The 21,012-nt window shown below is 38.1% G+C and overlaps 1 protein-coding gene and 1 pseudogene across 1 annotated transcript; one reads left to right on the top strand and one right to left on the bottom strand.

Moving 5' to 3' along the window:
* The first annotated feature begins 4,355 nt into the window (after positions 1–4,355).
* Positions 4,356–8,240, top strand: LOC149837034 (4-coumarate--CoA ligase-like 1; annotated as a pseudogene).
* Positions 8,241–8,876: 636 nt separating this feature from the next.
* LOC149837033 (protein STRUBBELIG-RECEPTOR FAMILY 5-like) lies at positions 8,877–20,338 on the bottom strand. The gene is made up of 16 exons (XM_090007952.1): positions 20,212–20,338; positions 16,367–16,499; positions 16,196–16,267; positions 16,029–16,094; positions 15,466–15,537; positions 15,306–15,377; positions 14,650–14,721; positions 14,511–14,576; positions 13,500–13,565; positions 13,130–13,404; positions 11,882–12,174; positions 10,689–10,960; positions 10,046–10,166; positions 9,837–9,973; positions 9,528–9,684; positions 8,877–9,343 (listed from the first exon to the last, which is right to left on the bottom strand). The coding sequence occupies exons 1-16, from the start codon at positions 20,336–20,338 to the stop codon at positions 9,188–9,190; spliced, it is 2,157 nt and encodes a 718-aa protein (XP_089864078.1). The 3' UTR covers positions 8,877–9,187.
* Positions 20,339–21,012: the final 674 nt, after the last annotated feature.

Here is a 21,012-nt window from a genome sequence, read left to right as displayed (position 1 = left end):
GCTTGATTCGTGTGTAAGATCATGTTGATGAGGAATGCCTGCACAGAGGTGGCTGGAATTCAGAGCATCTCACAAAATTGATGGTGTGTTGGCTGTGGACTAATGTCTCAATTCTTGGCATCAGGATTTTCTCAACCAGGAAAATTTTCACAAGAAGTTTGGGCTCTGTTTGGGAGCCTGAGATGCATAGATGAGAAATCTTTAAACCTCCTGCTACGTGGGATTCCATATTTGTGAGACGTCTGTGGAGATGGATTCCCATCTCCCAATTTTCAACATCTTAAACTGTCCAGACAAACGAAGGAAGTTGGGGAGTTGACAAATCCACTCTCAATCTCCCATTTCTACCTCTCTTCCCGTTTTCCATCTCATCTCCGACTCTCAAACGGAGCCTGAAAGTTTTTGAGCAAATTTTTAGAAAAAAGGTGTTGTCCGGCTTATATTTAAAAAATTTAGTGAAATATATATAATTAAAAAATGATTGTTTGTATCGTGGATATTTAAGTATTTTAGTAAATATATCAAAACATAAAGTATTGGCTAGTATGCAGATTGCAGATGAGGGTGATCCCGGCCAACATTGAAATGTTTCATGCTGCTATGACTCATTCCATAAAAATCTTGATTTTTGCTGCAACTTACCCAAATCATCCAATCTTGTTTTTTTTTTTCATGAAAAAAAATGAGACTCAGGTTATAGTTTGACTCGGCACATCTTTCCTTTCTCTTTCTAACGTTTATTTTTCCAAGTTTCTTTTGGGTAATGTCACAAGGACACGGGATACGTCACTTTTTGTGTAATTTTCCATGAAGAGTAATATAAAAGCGGACAGTATGCTTGGTGTAAAAATCTAGGCCCCTTGCCCACCAGGGTCACTTTATTTTTCGTGCAAACGGGTGAAAGACATGGCTGTCAATGGGTTGGGTGTACATGAGGTTTCCAATCCAAGAACTCGAGTTTCAAGGTACAGAAAATTATCTTACTGTCTTTGTAAAATGGAAATGGCACGATTTCGAAAATGCATTACAATTTACTGATCCTTTCCATGTTCAAATTATCTGATTCTTGACTTTTTAAGATATTTTAACCTTTCTTACAAGCAAACTTGATGATGTTTGTGCGATAAAACATGTACGTCGTTCGAAGGTTGTAACATCTCAGTAAAAAGGATATTTGCATTAAGTTTGTGGATATGATGAAATTCACGTAAGTTATTTGAGGACGTTAACTTGAATCTTAACAGGAGAATCGCATTTGAAATGTGTGGATCTTTTGATATTAGCAAGTTTGATTTTAACTTTTTAGAATTTTAAAGTTTTAGCGCAACATGTTTGTTCTATATATTTGTGATAGTCTTAACATTCATGGAGACGTCATGTGAACTTTTTTTAACTAAAAACTTGCTTAAAGTTAGGATATATGTTTATAAATATATGACGTACATTAAAAAATGTCTATTGTGAATGTTCTTATCTTTGCCTATTTTCTGATTTGAGTTTGGTAGGTTCACGCCACATGTTTTCTAACGTCATGACCTTCATGCAGCTATTATACGAACCTCATTTAACTAAAAACTTATAAAGACTAAAAGTATGTTGTGAGATTGACATTCATAAATATGTATTGTGAATGTTTTTATCTTTGCATATTTTTTTATTCAAAATCGGCAGGTTTGCATCATACATTTGCGGACGTCATGACCATAACACAAATAATGTGAACTTTCTTTAACTAAAATTGCATAAAGACAGGACACGTCTGCAAATATATGATGTGAATTTCGTAAATATTGTATGTGAACCTCCGTAATGGTGTGAATTTTGCAAATATTGTATGTAAACTTTTTGTTAATTCAATGTCAATCAATTTTAACGTGGGAATGTCATTTTGTGAATATTTTTGTATCTATATATTTTTTATTCATATATAAAGTCATTGAGGGATCTTTGTTTTGTTTCTCATTAGAACTCTAACACTTTTTCCTCTTTCATTGCGGCGATTCATGGGCATTTTACGAGATTATGATAACTTTTTAGTTAACCATCCTCATCTTTTAGCCCCTAAAAACTTAAGACGAAAAATGAGTTTCATATATTTTCTTGTTTGATTAAGGTTTTTTTTATAGATACAGATATTTGTTGGTCTCGTAGTATTTGTGTTTTATTATTGTTGCGGATGATTTATGTCTGTTGCTTGTATTTTATTTAATATTTGATATTAGATTGTACATTTATTATTCTATTTTGAGGTAATAGGATTAGGGTTCATTCAATTGTGATAACAAGGTTAGGGTTAAACTGAGTGATTTTCAATGTAAGATAATAATCATGGTTGGTGTAGCCAGTTATATTAATTGAATGTATAAAGGCTATATTAATGATCTTTTGTTACATGTTATTTTTATTTGATGACTGATATATTGTGTGGTTGGTGTAAGCAATTAATAATGACTTCATAAAAAATTAAAGTATATTATTGTCTCATTGATGACCTTGCCAAGCTTTACGAACCGAACACAAGCTATCTCATTTTTTAACAAAATTATTTTTTAAAAATTTGATAATATATAAAATATATAATAATGTATAATACATATAATACATGTATATATATATATATGTATATTGTGTATATAAAATATATGGTATATACATATATAATATGTAAAACGAATCGAGCCCTGCTAGCTTTGTTTGTGCTCGGCTCATTTATGGCTGGCCGAGCTCAATTTCCGAGCAGTACTGCTGCACCTAGTTTCTCGGCCCTACCGGAGGCCAAAAAATCAAACCCCAAGCTCTCACCCACGCTGATACTGGGATGGGAAAGACGATCATTGCCTCTAATATGCAGCTAAGATGAATTGTTAAAAGTAGGGCTGAAGTTTCGCATTTGGTTAGGAATAATTATTCCATTTTAGTCAATACAATTAATGTACAAACCTCACAATAGATTAAAAAAGTTGATTTTTGTAACAATTTGATAAAAATATCTGAATATGTAAGATTATAAAATATATAAAATATAATACTAATATTAGCATGATAAAATTAAGATGCATATATGTTCATTGCATCTTTGGAATGCAGGGGCAGAGGGAGGAATCTTAAGGGTGGGTACAAATAGGAGTGTCAACTGGTCAGACCTCTGCCAAAATGGGTGGGTCTAGAAATAGCAATCCAGCTAGGAGGTGTCAATGTCAGATCTGGATCTGATTGGATCTTTCATAAAAAAAAAAAATACACATGCAATAAAGATTACATAAACCAAACCTAGTACATGACTGATGATTTTTTTTAGTTTTTAACATTGAAAAAATTCGGATCTTAATTGAAACTCGGGTCAGATCCGGGTTTGGTGTAAAATTTCATAAACCACATCTGACATGTTTAATAACCGGACCACATGGGTCTGACCCAAATAGTTAATCGGACCGCTTCCTTTGTTACCAAACCCTGACCCTACCAGATCTTGTACAGGTCAGGATCGAGTCATAGCTGACCCATTGACACCTCTCTAGGCATAGACGCTATGGATATATGTGGTAGAAGTTCAGGTCGGACCTGAACCCATTTAGTTTCGTTCAGCAAAAAAATTAAATCCCATGCCCATTAGAGCCTGACAGGCCAGGTTATGACCAGCTCGCAACCGAGCAGGGATTCAAGGATCGCTTAAGTGCCTTGCCTATGTTACACAGGCCAATCGCATGACAGCATTCTGAGTGGGGCTTGCATTCTGTTGTTGTGGGGCCCATAAAATGCCATCATGTGATTAGCTTCTGTCACATAGGCAGGCACTTAAGCAAGGCCTGGAACTCCTAAAGCCCACAACCTAACCAGACCCTTGTTGAACCAGGTATCCCATATACAGGGACAGCAAGACCAGGCTTGGCTAAGTCTGCCCAGCCAGACTTCATAGGTATTCTCCTTTCACCTGGACCTGGGTCCGGCCTGGTTTTGCCCGATCTGGTTCAGATACTCAAAAACTCATTGGATACCCAACCCGATGTCTATTCCTATATGCATCCTACCAAGCTAAAATAGGTGTGGGCGCTTCCTCGTCAACATTGGGTGGATCGGTTCCAATGTGTGCTGATTGGGTCCCGAAAACATTTTGTGGATCCGTTCCAATGTGTGCTGACATGGATCACTCAGTTGATAATGGCATGATTCAACCCCTTTCCATCTACCAAACAAATATTTTCACCAATTTTCCCTTGCTCTCTTGCCCCTTGAAACTCACCTACGTCCAAGTCCATGCAAGGTTGATGATCAAACAATAAGCTATCCAATCACATGAAAAGAAAAATATATTTATATTTCCCTTCCTCATACACTTCTCATTATAGACAACCCAAATGGAGAATCACATAGAAGAAGAACACATATTCAGGAGCCAATTTCCGGCAGTTCCAGTGCCGGAGAACCTCACCTTGCCGGAATTCATCTTCCAGGATGTACACCTCTATACAGACAACGTTGCCATTGTTGAGGCCCTCACAGGGAAGCAACTCACGTATTCTCAACTCATCCACCACATCAACTCCTTTAGTCCTGCTCTCAAGTCTGAATTTCGGATCAAGAAGGGTAATGTGGTCCTGGTGGTACTCCCTAACATAGCAGAATACCCTGCCGTTGCCCTAAGCATCATGTCAGCTGGCGGAGTCTTCTCCGGCGTGAAGCCGGGGGCTCATCAGTCAGAGATCCTCAAGCAGGCCACTGATTCTGAAGCCTGTCTTCTTGTCGCAAATGAGGCATCTTATGAGAAAGTTGTGAATCTCAAGAATCCAAAAGTAATCATCTGCGAATCTAATCTCGCATCTGGTGACATTTCCTATGAAGATATCATAAGTAGCGGCAGCCATGTCAATAGTCCCATGCTTGCTAAGAAAACTGAGTTCACATCTAATGGCGATAAGGCACAGGAAAGTCTTATCCATCAAATGGTAGTTCAGGTAGGGATGGCAGTGGAATGGGGGAAAGCGGGGCCCGTCCCGCCTCGCCCCGTTTGGACCGGGAATGAAGGGTATGAAACGGGGATGGAGGCGGGGACGAAGGTTAAAATCCATCCCCGTTCGGGGATGGAGGCAGGGATGGATGTACCCTTTTCCCCGCCCCGCCTCATCCCCGTTTGAACCGGGGATGGAGGACATGAAACGGGGATGAAGGCGGGGGTGGAGGTTAAAATCCATCCCTGCCGGCGATGGAGGTTCTAATCTTGAGGCGGAGCGGGGGTGGAGGCCTTGTCCCCCGCCCCACCCCACTGCCATCCCTAAGTTCAGGCAGTTGATGATACGGACGTGATAATGCCAGAGGATCTATGTGCACTGCCGTACTCTTCTGGCACTACCGGCACGTCAAAGGGCGTGATGCTGACAAATCGGAATATAGCCAATCTGTGTTGTGCCCGCAGAGATGATAGGGAGGTACACTATTGGGATTGATGTCATTCTTCCACATCTATGGGATAATGGGGATATGCTGTGCAACACTAAGGAACAAAGGGAAGGTGGTGGCCATGTCTAGGTTTGAACTGAGGACCTTCCTGAATGCACTGATACAGTATGAAGTGAACTTTGCACCGTAGTGCCGCCAATCATTCTCATGTTGGTGAAGAATCCAGTGGTCGAAGAGTTCAACCTGAAGCAACTGAAGCTCAAGGCCATCATGACTGCAGCAGCGCCACTCGCGACTGAGTTGCTTAGGGCATTTGAAGAGAAGTTTCCTGGAGTTGAAGTGCAGGAGGTAATAAACTGGGATTTCAAAACGTTGGCTGGTTCTTGACCAGATCCAGCTTGATTCTTAGGGCTCGGTTGTTTCAAGGGCGGTTCCGCAATTCTTGTTTCATGAGAAACATGCAAAACTCACAAATTTTGTGTGAAAGTGCTTCCTCAGGGGAGGGGGTGACCATGTTTTCATATGAAAAACATGGGCCCCATTAAGTAACTGTCTGTTTCATTGACCACAGGAAAATATACTTTGCAAGATTCAAATTTAATCAGATCTGGACCTGGATGCAGTTTTCATAGGTTATATCAGACCCTGGTCCAGATCCAACAACCTTTAAATGACGTTTTTTTCTTGTGCAGGCATATGGGCTGACAGAGCACAGTTGCATCACTCTTACTCACTGTGATCCATCCCATGGAAGGAGAAACGCAAAGAGAAACTCAGTAGGATTCATATTGCCCAACTTGGAGGTCAAATTCATAGATTCTGATACAGGAAGATCTCTCCCCAAGAACACAATGGGAGAAATTTGTGTTAGAAGCAAATGTGTGATGAAAGGTATGTATGGTTATCATCATCACCATGAACACCACTAATTGATGGCTCGCATTATCTCTAACAAAATTTTAATCTCTTCGATTAGATTTCCGGTTGACTAGCAAACCAGCCCAAGTGGAATTCTGACTTGACTCAGTTGGCATCTGACCAGACTAATGAGTTAGTTAGCCAGAGTCAACTAATGTCCTACCTTTGACATCCATCCACTTTGAGCTGTCTCTCTAAAACCACTATAGTCCAAGTTTGCATGAGTCTATGCAAGCCTCTCCTTGTGTGTGTGTGTGTGTGTGTGTTTAGCACATTTCATTTAGCATGTTTGCAATATATATGGCACCTTCTGAACCCCATAAGAATTTGGTTTGAGCCACCTGAACCTTTAAAGTTGCTAATCTAAATATTTTTCACACATGTAAGGTTATTATAAGAATAAGGAAGCAACAGAGCAGACTATTGATTCACAGGGATGGCTCCACACTGGTGACATTGGATATATAGATGATGATGGAGACATCTTCATTGTTGATCGCATCAAGGAATTGATCAAATATAAAGGCTTCCAGGTATCTGAGGTCATTTTACTTTTGTCTTCCTAAATAATGGTAGTATTAGTTATTAAAAGGTTTATTGTATGATTTTTGCATTTCAAAAGCAATCCACCAGTGGTACATCTCCACATGCCAAGGAGAAAATCACTTTTTCCCAAGATGAACAATAACTTTTCTCGTAACTTTGTGAAATACCAACCATCTTTATGCACATGGGAGCACTTCATTACTGCCTTTATTTTAGATTCAAAATATTTATAATTGTTGACGATTGTCAGCAAGGTGAAGTAATGTATAAATTACATTAAAGATCAATTAAATATTCACAAGCAACAATGATCTTTCTCAAGAAGATCTTATATACTCATTACTGCAAAAGCTTCTAAGACACTTGCATAGGATTGAGAATAGCCTGCTAAAACTAAATTTACGTGAACAGCAGTGACTTAAAAGACAGGTCTATACCAATTAAGATCGCAACTACTTGGAAAACTATCAAGTGTTACAGATCTTACCAGAAGTCCATGATTGCCTGCACACACTTGCTATGAACTTAGTAATACGTAAAGAAAAGTTGATGATGTGTAATAAACTGTACAGAATCTTGATTTGGAATTTTTAGAGCCTAACTGCTTTGTTATTATCAAGTTTCAGTTACCTCACCAAAAGCTTGATATTATATAAAATGGTTAGCCATTGAGAGTTTATGTTATATGCCCACCCTTGCAGTAAGTTAGAAGCCTAGAAACCCAACCACTCATGAACTCAATCATGAACCCTCATGCATAATTGATGATGAATCCTCTGTTTAAAAGTTCTCTTAACTGACTAATTATGAAGATTTTGAACTTAGGTTGCTCCAGCAGAATTAGAAGCCATACTTCTTTCTCATCCTTCAGTGGAAGATGTTGCAGTTGTTCCGTATGTAGCTTATTTTTCTTGATACAATATCTTACTCTTTGCTAATAAGACAACATCAATGATATTTCTGTTCTGTTGATCATTAGGCTGCCTGATGAAGAAGCAGGGGAAATACCAGCAGCATGCGTTGTAATGGCACCAAAATCAGAGGAGAGTGAAGACGACATAATGAAGTATGTTGCTTCCAATGTAGCATCTTATAAAAGAGTGAGAGTGGTACACTTTGTAGAAACAATTCCGAAGTCACCATCAGGGAAGATTACGAGGAAGTTGCTCAAGAACATGATAAAAAGGTTAGGCACCAAGTACCGTGTCTCAGAGGGAAAAAGCATTCCCCAGAAGGCCTAATGCCCTTCATATCTATCATCATTATATGCGGCCTACATTGTGTTGGGACAAAATTTATTAATCAATAAGATATTTTACTACAAACCAGAACGAGAAGGAAAATGTATACTTATTACTGTTTCTGAAACAGAAATGTTTCCGGACATAAGGTCACTCAAAAAATTCATGATGTGATGAAATTTTGTGCTCCACTGCTCTAGTAAGGAATTGAAGGAGCAAACACGAGTTTCCTAGTAACATTCAGTAGGTGGACCTCCATGTAACAGTTCGACTTAGATGCTTGCTTATATCTCTGCCCATTTCTGGTAAGCTCAAGGCATGGTTGAGGAAAAAATCATCTTTGAAACCCTTTTAATGACCTTTCATATTAAGCCTGGGGTTATCTTTTAGAAAATTTAAAAAATAACTGTGAAACTATCTATCAAAAAGATAAATATGAATTAATTGTTTGTATCTTCAATGAAGTTGCAAAATCAGGCTCGACATTGGAGTGTCAACTGCAGTATAATATGTACAAGAACTTGAAGAAAGACATCATCTCCTTACAACAAATACAATCTAAATGGCATCCCTAGGATTCAATTGTCAAATCCATTACCACCAATAAGCATTATAGTCTTCTTAGAGTACTCTGGAAATTCATGCACTTCCTTTTTCACCACTTTCATTTTATACATTGTGATTTTAGTGGGTATTGTATTTGTTATCAATTATACAGGATCTTCACTTGATGAAAAACATGATTCATGTAGGCAATCTTTCTCTTGTATCAAATGATTCCACCAGCCAAAACCATCAGCAAAAAAGAGTAGGTTGTTTCTCATACATCTTAATGTCTACATGCAGAATATGATAAGCTTTCACTTGTGCTCTCTGATACATGGTACACGTTTCCTATCACATAGTATACAGCAATCCATCCATGCACTGGGGAATTTTCTACAATCCAATGTCATGAAAAAAGGAAAGAAGTATTGGACAAAGGGATCAATTCCCCGTCTCCAAATTTCTCAACTTCTAAAACTAGAAGAAAAGAAAAGGACAAGAAAATTTTGAATCCAAGATTGACTGGAAGCATACTAAACATTTCAACAATATGGATAGTCTGAGTTACTTGCATCAGATGTCCTATGTGAGGCACCAGATTCATCTATAGAGGTTCTCTTGTTCATGCTTGTGCGCTGGACTAACCGAACAAGAGCCTGAACAACCTCAGACATTGGTGGCCGGAACTCTGGCTCTGGCTGCAAGGAGAAGTATTTAAATGTTCAGTCTTTGGAAATGAAATTGTAAAGGTGATTGGAAAAAATTGGTAACAAGTTAGTGCATGTGATCTTATTTATAGCAATAGTACATAAACCATTTCAGTGAACTATAAGACATGGAAAAATATGAAGAATACATCACTTAGCTTGAAGTAGGTTCTACCTGAACACAGAGCGCGATCACATCAGCAAATCGTGAAAGGGACTTGGGAGGGTAAAGTCCCCGTAATGCAGGGTCCACCATCTTTGCTAAGGCATCAATGTCATGGAGCTGAGGTGTGGCCCACCTAACTAATGACTGTTCTGATCTTGATTTTGAACTGCAAAACAATATCCTTAGATGTGGTTCCACCAAAAATATGATAATTAAGATGGACATAGTTAAACAACAAAATTTGACCCTTTTGCAAGTAAAATGATCAGGAATAGATCTCTGGAACTGAATTTCATAAAAGAATTGCAGGTTATTCACCTGTCAAATGGCTTCCGACCCGTCAAAAGTTCCAACATTACCACCCCAAAACTGTAGACATCACTCTTCAAAGTATATGCTGCTGGTGTGGTGCACTCAGGTGCAATGTATCCAGCTCCCAGATTTTGATTCAAATTCTATGAAGATAAAAACTTGAGTTAGTGGGGAGAAACTGCTCGATAGTAAAATGATTTGTCAAGTGTCCAAACCTGATAAAATGCAGTAAAACCACAATCAGAGAGGTGAGCATTCAGCTCAGAATCCAGTAAAATGTTGGCAGACTTGATGTCTTTATGAATGACGGATGGGGAACACACTTCATGTAGGTACCTAAGATATGTCACAAGTAACAAATTTTGAGACATTATAAAAAACAAAAAGCCAGGTGCTTAAAACGAAAGAAAACTATAGACGATTTAAATGGTAGCTAAGAATACCAAATAGGAAGTATATCATATGAAAATGGAAATAAAGAGCTTATTCAAAGTTTCAAGTTCAAAAATGAAAAACGATGCTCAGTACAATAAAGATGAATAGTAATTCCATACTACATAGCTGAAAGTTTAGGATGTAGTAAATTCATAATAGCAAACCAAACCAAAGTTATATTCAAATTTATACAGGAGAAAAGACTGGCTAACTGTTCAAATGCAGTCTAATTGGCACCACAAAGATCATAATGATTTGCTGAGATGAAGGCCATGATAATGCACTATATTCAATGATGATACTGCAATTAGTGTTCATGAAGATTGGTTTATAATTTATACTGGCAAATCATTTCCGAATTTTAACTATATTGTATATATTTATATAGCAACTTGGCCTTGAAGGTGATGGTGATGGACTTACTCAACGGCTCGAGCTGTCCCAAGAGCAATCCTAACTCGAGTGTTCCAAGTCAATGGCTTACTATAGTCATCTGATAGATGCAAAAATTCATGAAGTGATCCATTTCTCAGGAACTCATACACAAGTAGATTCTGACCACGCTCCGAACAGTAACCAACAAGTTCTGTGATGTTTGGATGGTGTAGCCGAGATATTTCCGAGACCATCTCCATGAACTCTTCTGAATTATCATCTTGGAAAGCTGCAATATCTAACTTCTTGACAGCTAGAACCTGAAATTGTTTATTGTATTTAAGGTAGGTGGTAAAATCATAAAGAGTTATCAATATTAAAAAGACAATTACATATGAGCCATAAGTGGCCACTTGATGGGTGGTCAGGGTTCCATTCCTATGAGTGGAAAACCCCTTGCATTAATAAGGGCAATGGATAAGCCTTTGCCAGGCAACTCCCTGGGGGCAAGGGATGTGCCACGGGTTTACACCATCGGGAAAGCAACCGTAAGTACGGTAGGCTTAGCCAGTGCGACTACTTTGATCCTGACGGTGGTTTCCCCATCCTTCATGGAAAAAAAGTGGCCAAGAAAACATATTTGATAATTCACAAACACAAATAACACACAAATTTGGGCATCACATGAAACAGGTTCATGAGCTATATTTTCTTACAAGTGACTGACATACTACAGCTCATGAGCTTCAACTTATTTTACTTTGATGCCAAACAGGTACTGAGGAATTTTTATTCTTGACAAATTGTCATTGTGAAAAGAATAGGTTCAGCACTGTAATCGACATGACTGAGTTCTTGTCAAGAATTTTTTGCAAGCACTCTGAGAAGTATGAAGACTCAACATTGACAATGAAGGGTAGTCTCTATGACCTGAATCTTTGTTGAGTTGAGGACAGGAATTTTCAACTAAGATTATATAATCCTTTATGCAAAAACACAGACCCAAAATTTGGATGGAAACAAGGATCCAAAAGTGTAGGACCCAGCAGAGATTCAACTCAACTAGTTAACACCAAGAGTTCCAAAAGGTATGAATGAAATTTATTTTTATGCCCCAGTACATTTCTAGTAATCCTTGAAAGGCAGTTCAACTCCTTTTAGGAAATTATACATATCGCATAGCTGGAACTGTAGTGCACATGCATGGGACAAGGCAAATAATCATCCAAAACAAGGCATACCTTTCCGTCAACATATTTGGCCTTGAAAACTTGTCCGAGATTTCCCTCACCAACAAGATGATCTTTACCAAAGCTTCCTGAAGCCATCTGAAGTTCCGCTAAAGAGTACCTTGTTGCCGTTATAGGACCATTACTTCTTCTAGAGTTCATTTTGTTTACAAAGTCATTTTCGTTAAACGACTTGTATCTATCTGATGGTGGAGGTTTAAGTCCCATGGATGGGGATGTTTGCAATGACTTCACATGGAATGAAGAGGAAGACTCTGTCATTTTAAACTCTGGATACAAGTTGGCTACAGCACAAGTCACAAGATCTATATGAACATCACTTCAAAATTAACATGCACATTATGTCAAGCACAAATGTTAGAATAAAAGATCCATGCAGCTAGTTACTGATTATTTGTGAGCAGTCAGTGAGGACTTCTAGGCATCAACATAACCAAGCTCATGAATTAAAGCATTTCTTACTCAAAGTGTCATGAATTTGGTCATGCTCCAAACAAAGCCAAACAGACCCCTTATTTTGAAACCCAGATCCAGATGGTTGGTCTAGAAGCTAAAGACCAATTCAAATAATCTAGGTGTCTCGACATGAAGCACTGCCATCTAGACCATTGTCAGATCATCCATACTAATTGAGTAATAAGATAAACAACATAAGAATTAATGCTTGTTTGTCTTCAATGAAACCATGATCCAGACAATAGTTGCAAGAAGGAAAAAGCATAAACATGGAAGTTTAAGATTATAAGAAAAGCAGGTAGAAGCATCATACACCATCATCTGGTACAGGAAAAAAAAGGAATGTGTATGGGAAGCACAAGCACTACTTTTATCATATGAGCTCTTGTATGTGCCTGGAAAGCAACCATTTGGATAACTTCCAAGACATTAGAAAAGCTTCAGATAACAATCAACCAACTCTTTTGACCTTGAAAATGGTTTTTTTCAGATTTACCAAGAATCCAATTCGTTGAAGGAATATGATCCTGGTAAAGATTGAATCATTGAAAAGCCTAGCTGTTGATTTTCAAGGTCAGAAGTCCAAATCAGAGGTTTGTCCAAGTCACACAAAAATGCTTCTCATGTTTTAATTTTCCAAATTATATAAGACTGTACGCTGAAAAGGACAGAGGGTCATAGTGCTTGAGCCACCGAACACTAATATTTCCAGGTTGATGGTAAACCTGGTACCCTTCTGGATCCAGAATAACAGATGAGGTTCCATGAAAAACAAATGATTACCCTTGATCTCCTGAGAAACTAAAGGAGTGTTATGTCTGCTACTCATTTTTTCTTCATCCAAATAATGCGGTGATCTACTGGAAAACCAGGCTGCCATAATCCCAATAAGTATCAATCCTCCTATCACAGCTCCAATAATAACCACTACAAGCACAATTTTCTTTGAGTCCTTTGTACTTTCAGAAGAGTTGCTTTTGTGATGTTTATTTTTCTGGTTTGAAGGTGTATTTGGTGAAGGAGGAGCAGGACCAGATGACCATGAATTTCCACCAGTCCTAACAAAAGCAAAATGTGCATTAGGAAGGGCTGTAACATGATTCTCATGCTTCATTAGAAAACATTTTTTCCCAGGGCTCAGGGGGGAGCATACTTGAGATTTTGTATATCCTTTAAGTTATTCGGTATCCATCCATTGAAACGGTTATTTTCAACATTCCTAGCATAAAAGGAAAAAAATCCAAATACACAAATTCATTATTAAAAAATATTACAACATAAAAACAAATGAAGATCAGTTTGTGTGTGTATCTACATGCTTATGTATGCACAGATACACAGACAAGATACTCTCTTGATCCACAGCCTTTAGCAGACGTTAAGAAGTAAACCACAAATTTCCAAATTTTTCTCTTGTACCAAACTTTGAAATACTATAGTGGATTTACAATCATTATAAAAAATATATCACAGAGAAAGCATGTCAAAAGATGCATTCCGTTTCCAATAGTAAATGTGCTACTAAGGCTCACCCAAATGCCCTTTGAAGACAGACAAGCAGATGAAAATTTTATCTTTAGGGGCCCAAGATATATAGAAAAACTATTTCATGCCAAAATTACTTTCCATTTCTCCATAATGAGACCATCTACTTGAGGAAATTTTCTCCTTATCTGCTGGTCCACCTCTCCTAGAAAGACAGAATGCCCCCATGGCCCTACTTGTTGATTGACATAACATGACAGAATTCTAACTGCCGTGCATTACATTAGCAACCTGGGTGTTCCACTCAACACAAAATTGAAATAAAATATCAAAAGAAGAGATTCTTTTTTGTTGTTGTCATAAGACAGGAAGAAAAAGATACACTTAAATATGTCAGAATTTCATACACACACACACACACAGAGTGGGAGTAGCCAAGGTTGCCAAGGAATTTGATATATGGAAAAGGAACAAGGTTGCCAAGGAATTTGATATCTGTTCGGACATGCGCAAATTCTGCCAAATATAGAAGGTTGGAGAAAGTGTAACCGCTCAAGAGCATTACCAAGCTAATTCCAATTATCATAGATTAAGCACAGAATAACATTATTACTTCCCAGCTTCCATACGAACAGGGTGCTTGCAAAGTTAAATACATTATGTCCCACATCATACTCACAGATTATCTAATGGAAGATTTTCAAGAACATTAATTGAACCAGTGAACTGATTATTGTGCAAATACCTGTAGCAAAGCAGACGGAATATTAGCTGGAAACAACAAAAAATAACATGTATTCAATTCAAAGTTTCCATACAGAGTGGCAAGGCTTGAGAGGGATCCAAAACTATGAGGCAGATCACCAGATAGACTATTGAACGAGAGATCTCTGCATTAAATTCCCAAGAAGAGAATCAATTAAAATACTCCTTTATACATATGCAAGGGATAAAAATTAAAGATTTAGTTACTACACTAAGGAGGAAATGAAGCTAGTAGTATGATGCTTGAAATAATTCCAAACATCATTTTGCCAAGCATCAATTTGAGATTAAGGGGTAGATGAATTTTTGTGTGACCCCATGCTTGTACTACATGGATACTGATCCATAATTGAAAAGACAATGGTGCAATCTCTTTTTGCATGGTGAAGAGAAACGGCTCAGGATAACCCAATTTCTAAAGACGATGACCTTGTATGGAGTTAACTAATGCTCCTAAAAATTTCAAAAAAGTTGGAGAACATCATCATTATTAGACATGCAAAAAATGGATATCTGGAAAGGTTATTTAAGCTTCACTTAGTTTAGCCTCTAGTCACAAATTTCATAAAGGTGATCTGATTCCTGCAAGATTTTCATGAAGTTGCTCTAGTGCAAGAAAACATTTAGTTTTTGGAATATCTTCGTAAGTTGATTCCCTAAGAAATTGCACAAAACATAAAAAGAAAAAGAGAAAAGGGTAAACTTTTACAGCAACTCAAGTTTCTGAAGTTGACCAAACATGTCACTTAGCTGCCCATTGAGTTGATTATGAGCAAGATTTCTGCAATCACCAAAAGTTCAACATATAAAAATGGGCCAGTTCAAAACAAAGAGCTCAGGAAAATGGTGGTTCCAGCATTTCTACTTACAGGTACTTAAGATCAGTCATTTGAGAGATAGAATAAGGTACACTACCAGAGAAGGAATTTCTAGCCAGATTTCTGCCAATCAAATGGAAAAATATCAATATGAAACACTGCATCACTGAAAACTGAACAGAAACAGTGTCATGACTCATGGCCCACAGTCAGCTTGAGACACTTCACCAGTCAAATGCATGAAACACAAATTCTTTCTGTTTTCATATTAAATACACCAATAATAGAATTCGAAAAACATTATTAGATCAGCAATTCACTACTAACTCATCAACATTTTACATCTAAAATCCTGAGTTGGCTAGAATCTACTAATGCTCATGACAGGTAAATTCGACCAAGTCCTATGCAAGCTTCCTGAGTTGGCTAGAGTCCCATTCTCCACAGTAGACTTAATCAATTCATGCAACAAAGAAAGATCATCATATGTGAGAAGGAACACCTTCAAATGACTTGGTGCCTCATGTGGCAGCCTTGTGTTCAAAGTTCAAAATTTCTTTGAGACAAACATGTAAATGATAATGGACAACAATGAAGCGATGATGGTAACTTACATACGCAATGCATTTGGTGGAAGTTGGTATGGTATGTCTCCATGAAGGTTGTTGTTGCTCAAATCACTGTACTATGACAAAGAAATCACTTGACTAAGTTTTTTATCCATGACAAATAAATGAAAAGAATAAGAAAAGATTTCCTCTTTATGAGTTCTGGGCCTCACAAGTAGGTTACAGAAGTCAAGCTGGACAGTTGATATCCCATTGACCCAGTCAATCCAAGACCTGACAAATTTCTGTCCAAAATAACATCCAATTTAGTAGTGATATGAAATTTCAATAATAACATAATGTACATAATAGATTAATAGCCATAGTCCAAGGAAGCATGATACATTTCAGTGACAGAAGAACCAGAACATTTGATTCCCTTCCATGAGTCGCCACAAGGATCACCACCAGCTGAACTCCAACCTTTCAATTGAGGAGCTGAGTTTAAGCTGCTATACAGCACATTCAGGGCAGACACTGCAAGACAATAATAAAGTAAATATGTCTACAAATGCTGTTCATAGGAAATGAACGATCACCAGAATATTTACCATTCTTACTAGAGTTGTGCAGTGTGCACTCGCTAGTTGTGAGAAAAATATTGACAGTTGTCTAGGACATTGTATGAAAAATCGATCTCAGGCCAAAGAAGCATAACTTTAGAATGTGAAAGGAACACACAGAGATACATAGAGAAACTACTATTTCTGCAATGTTGATGAGAGATTAATTTCTACTAGAAAATATTCAACCAATCAGATGAAACAGAGACGTGCATAAGAGCAGGTGTGCCTTCAGTTTCAGTCTGTGCTCTCTGCCAGCTGAACATCTTCCCATGCCTTCCGGCCATGACAATGCAACTGTTGGTGGGTTGCTTCTAGGTTCTCTTGTGGTCATTCTAGTTTTTTCCAAGGTCATGTTAGATGTCTTGTTGAGATAGCCTTCAAATTGTTTCTTAATTATGTGCTGCAACTCTAAGTTATGCTTGTACTACCTGTTAGGTACTTATAGTTTGCATTTCTGAAATGTTTCTCATTTAATATGCTCAATACCTACCACCTAAGTGTATTTGATTTTTCTGTTTTGCTGTTTTGTCATCCAGCACATATCATGATATGCCCATTTTGTTCTTGATTAAATGTATTTCAATTTACATCCAAAAATTTTAGTCGTGCAGCCTTTTGTTGCCTACTTAATTGCATTTGCTCTTGTCTTTGCCTGTGCCCATGCTTAAGTTTGAGATTGGATGCATTTAACTCACTCAGTCTGATCAATTGGTTGCTTGACTCAACATTGGCTTCCATTCTTGGTCCTTGCACAGCCCCCATTTTTAGTTGGATTTGATTCTCTTTTTTATGATGAGGAACCCTCGCATAAGCGAGGAAAACACCGGGAGGGGGGGGGGGGCACGACCACCCTGCCTTACGTGGCCCACCTCTGAAAGCTATGGACACACCCGTGCGGCAGTGGGATTTGATCTGGTACCTTCATCTCAATACCCTCACAACCACCCCGCTGGCCACGCGGGTGACCCCCATGGTGGTAGTTGGATTTGATTCTTGTGGAACCTATGTCACACAAACATGCCATTGGACCTCGTACCCGTGTTGACACGGCAAGACATGGTTATGAGTACCAGACTCATTGCGAGTACACCCTGGGTCGGGTCTCACACCGATCTGAGTCAGGTCCAACCCATACCCGACCCAAACCTTGTTTTTTGTAGGGTTTTTGACCTTGGTCAAAGAAAGGTCAAAGAGGTGGGGCCATTTTGGTCTCCCTCTCGTCCTCTCTCATTTCCCCCTCTCTCTATCTCTGGTTTTCCCTCTTGTTTCCCCCTCTCTCTCTCAAGAAGAAGAAATGAAGGAGGAGGACGAGAGAGAGAGAGGAAGAAGAAGAAATGAACAAGGAGGAGAAAGAAAATGGTGGAGAGACAGAGGAGGAGGGGGGCATACTTCTTCCTCTTCTTCTTTTATCGATGTTGGAGAGAGAGAAAAAAAGAACTCCCCTTCTTTTAAAAAAGAAAAAAAGAACACATTTTATATATATACAAGATGGATTGAGTCCAACCCATGGTTGCCAGTTGAGGAAGCGGGAGCAAGAAGCGATACGGGAAGCGGAAGCAACAAGTGAGGCACTTTCAAAATTTTAGGAAGCGAGAAGCGTGGGACGACTTAGGAGCAAATCAGGAATTGTTTCAGAAGCGACCTAGGAAGCGAGGGGGAAGCGAAAAAAGAGAAAAAAATACAAAAAAGTACAAAAAAAAAATTGAAAAAATGGGGGAAGTGAGGGGGGAAGCACGCTTCCCATAAAAGGGAAGTGTGCTTCCCATAAAAGGAAAGTGTGCTTCCGAAAAAAATGGTGCTTCCCCGCGCGTTTCGGAAGCGCAATGTTTCGCGCTTCCCCACTTACCTAGGCATTTTCGGTAACTCTGGTCCAACTCGATCCAAAGTCCAAACAATATATATATATATATATCAATGTCCTCGTACCTGCAATTTTTTTTTAAATCACTGTGTCATGCCCTACGTACTCGCACTTGTACCCGTGTGACATAGTATGGAACCTGTTTGATCAATGAATGGTCATCTATGTCACAGTGACATGCCATTTAGAGTGTCATGGGCAACACTAATTTGACATGTTATGACGTGACCATGACACGTACGAGATATTATTTTAATATTTTAATTATTATTTTTATAATATTTCAATAATATGCATTTTTTATATATTAAAATATCACAATAGTTTTATTGATTAAAAATTTAAACAAATGTGTTCTTGTGTCCTATTTTTCAAAAAAAAAAATTGAACATGCGTGTGGAACTTGAGTTATGTGTCGATTCCTACCATATATTTGTGACATAGATGGTAATCAATATCTAAAATTTATGAAAATTTTCTAAGGGCCAATCTGTGTGACTATTAGAAACTATGGCCATCCAAAATTTAGCAGATCCATATAACCATGTGATCCTATGATCGACATCTTGCTCTCATCTAAAACACTAACTTTTCAATAAATGTGTTTGTTTCTGAGAAAGAACCTGAAACAATTTATAATGTCAAAAGAATGAACAAACTAGCAACCTGTCTCAGAGTTTAACAGCCGTAGAACTCTGTTTTCAATCATGACCTTTTTTTTCTTTCCCAGGAAATCTATTCTACCCTCTAGGAATCAAGGTGACTGTATAGCAATAAGCAAACACCATGGGTAAGCTAGACTTCCATTGCACGGTACACTAAGGTTGGCCTTATTGCATCCTGGATGTGCAGAATGATACCTGACGTTTTGCCATAATTCAAAACAATCCTAATAATTTGAAATTTGAAATTTTTCACAAAAGGCACAGTATTTGTTTATGAAAATAAAAAACAAACTTTTTTTAAAATTAATCATAGATACTACTAACCTATTTGTGTTAGCACAAAAGTATTACATTTTTACCTCCAAAAATTAGAATATGCTCCTGGTCTTATATGCCAACTTGGTTCAGGTGGTTGATGAATTGTGTCAGTATGGATTTGATATTCCTCCATTTTTTCAGTTTTGTTTTTTTTTGTAAGAAAAAAAATATTGCTTTGTTTTTTTTTAAAGAAAAGAACCATTTTTTCAGTTTTATTGGCTTTGCTTTATTCTTAAACTCTATTGATATTTAGATTATCATAGTTTCCTCACCACCAAAAACTAGTCCAGCTTATGAAAAAAGAAAGAAAAATCAAGCTTAGAAGGAAAAAAGAGAAAGAGATCAATAAATCTTAAAGGTCATCCAGATCTGCTACAAACTCCATGTCAAAATTGTATGTGGGTTTCTGATTAACCATAACAAAATTTAGGTGCATTTCTAAAACAACTCAATACAGTAGAGTAGATTTTCGAATTACGCTAAAAATGATAGGTGCCAATATAAAGGATCACCCAGCCAACTAAACCAAAATACCTTGCACAACATGTTACAACCCCAATCAATTCAACCATGTCCCCTTTCAGAAATCAACTTCCAAGACTAAACCACTCCACCCATATTGATAAAAAGCAAAAAAAAAAACAATGCACATATATGATATTTCTTCCAACAACATCCAAAAAGAAACAAAATGCATACAACAAACATAGATATTCTTTTCAAAAAAAACAAAAAGAAGAAGAATAGACATGGATGAAAAATACAATCACCATCATTACCATGATGGGCGTCTGTGGTTCCAACCACAGGGTTGAAGAAAAACAGAGCGATTCCTATCACAAACATCCAATGCCCAGAATCACCCACCATTACCGGCTCAGCCGAACCGCCAAACTGAGCCGCCATACTGTGAGTCCTCGAAGAGAATCGCCCCAACAAAACAAGGGTACCCACGAGCCGAAACGAGGCGAGGAAGAGCATCCCACCATGAACTCGGCGAAAGAATGAAAGAGGAAGGAGGGTGGTGAAGAAAAACGAGCAGTCTCCATTGCCTCTCGTTCTTGGTAGCCCTCTAAATTTAGCAGAGTGGCGCTAAATTTAGAGGTGTTCTCCCAGCCAACGGAGAGAGAGAGAGAGAGAGAGAGAGAGAGAGAGTGGTCAAACCGAAGCCGTCGGGAAGCCGTTGCTTGCTGCAAGGAGTGCTGCGTAGTTGGGTGTCAATGAGTCGGGTTTGATACGGATCTATTTGACCCGGATCCGACCTGTACCAAACTATATAAGGTCAGGGTTTGGTGATAAAAAAAAGAGGTTCAATTAGAAACCGGGTCGAATTCAAAGAATTCTATTAGTAAACGGATCCAAGTACGGTTTGTGAAATTTCATACCGGACCTGAGTCCGAAACGAATTTCAATTAATTTTCAATATAAAAAATGATACAAATTATTATTTTATCGGGTATGAACCAGGTTTGGTTCATGTGATCCTTATAAGACCAGGGTATGGTTTTTCTTATAACAGACTTGATAGGACCCAGGTAAGGACCCAAAGACAGATCCAAGTTTGGACTCACCTGGGTCTG

The sequence above is a fragment of the Nuphar pumila genome, chromosome 5 (genome assembly GCF_984573655.1).
Source record: "Nuphar pumila chromosome 5, dmNupPumi1.hap1.1, whole genome shotgun sequence".
NCBI classification, from domain to species: Eukaryota; Viridiplantae; Streptophyta; class Magnoliopsida; order Nymphaeales; family Nymphaeaceae; genus Nuphar; species Nuphar pumila.
This window is presented reverse-complemented; position numbering and strand designations above follow the sequence as displayed.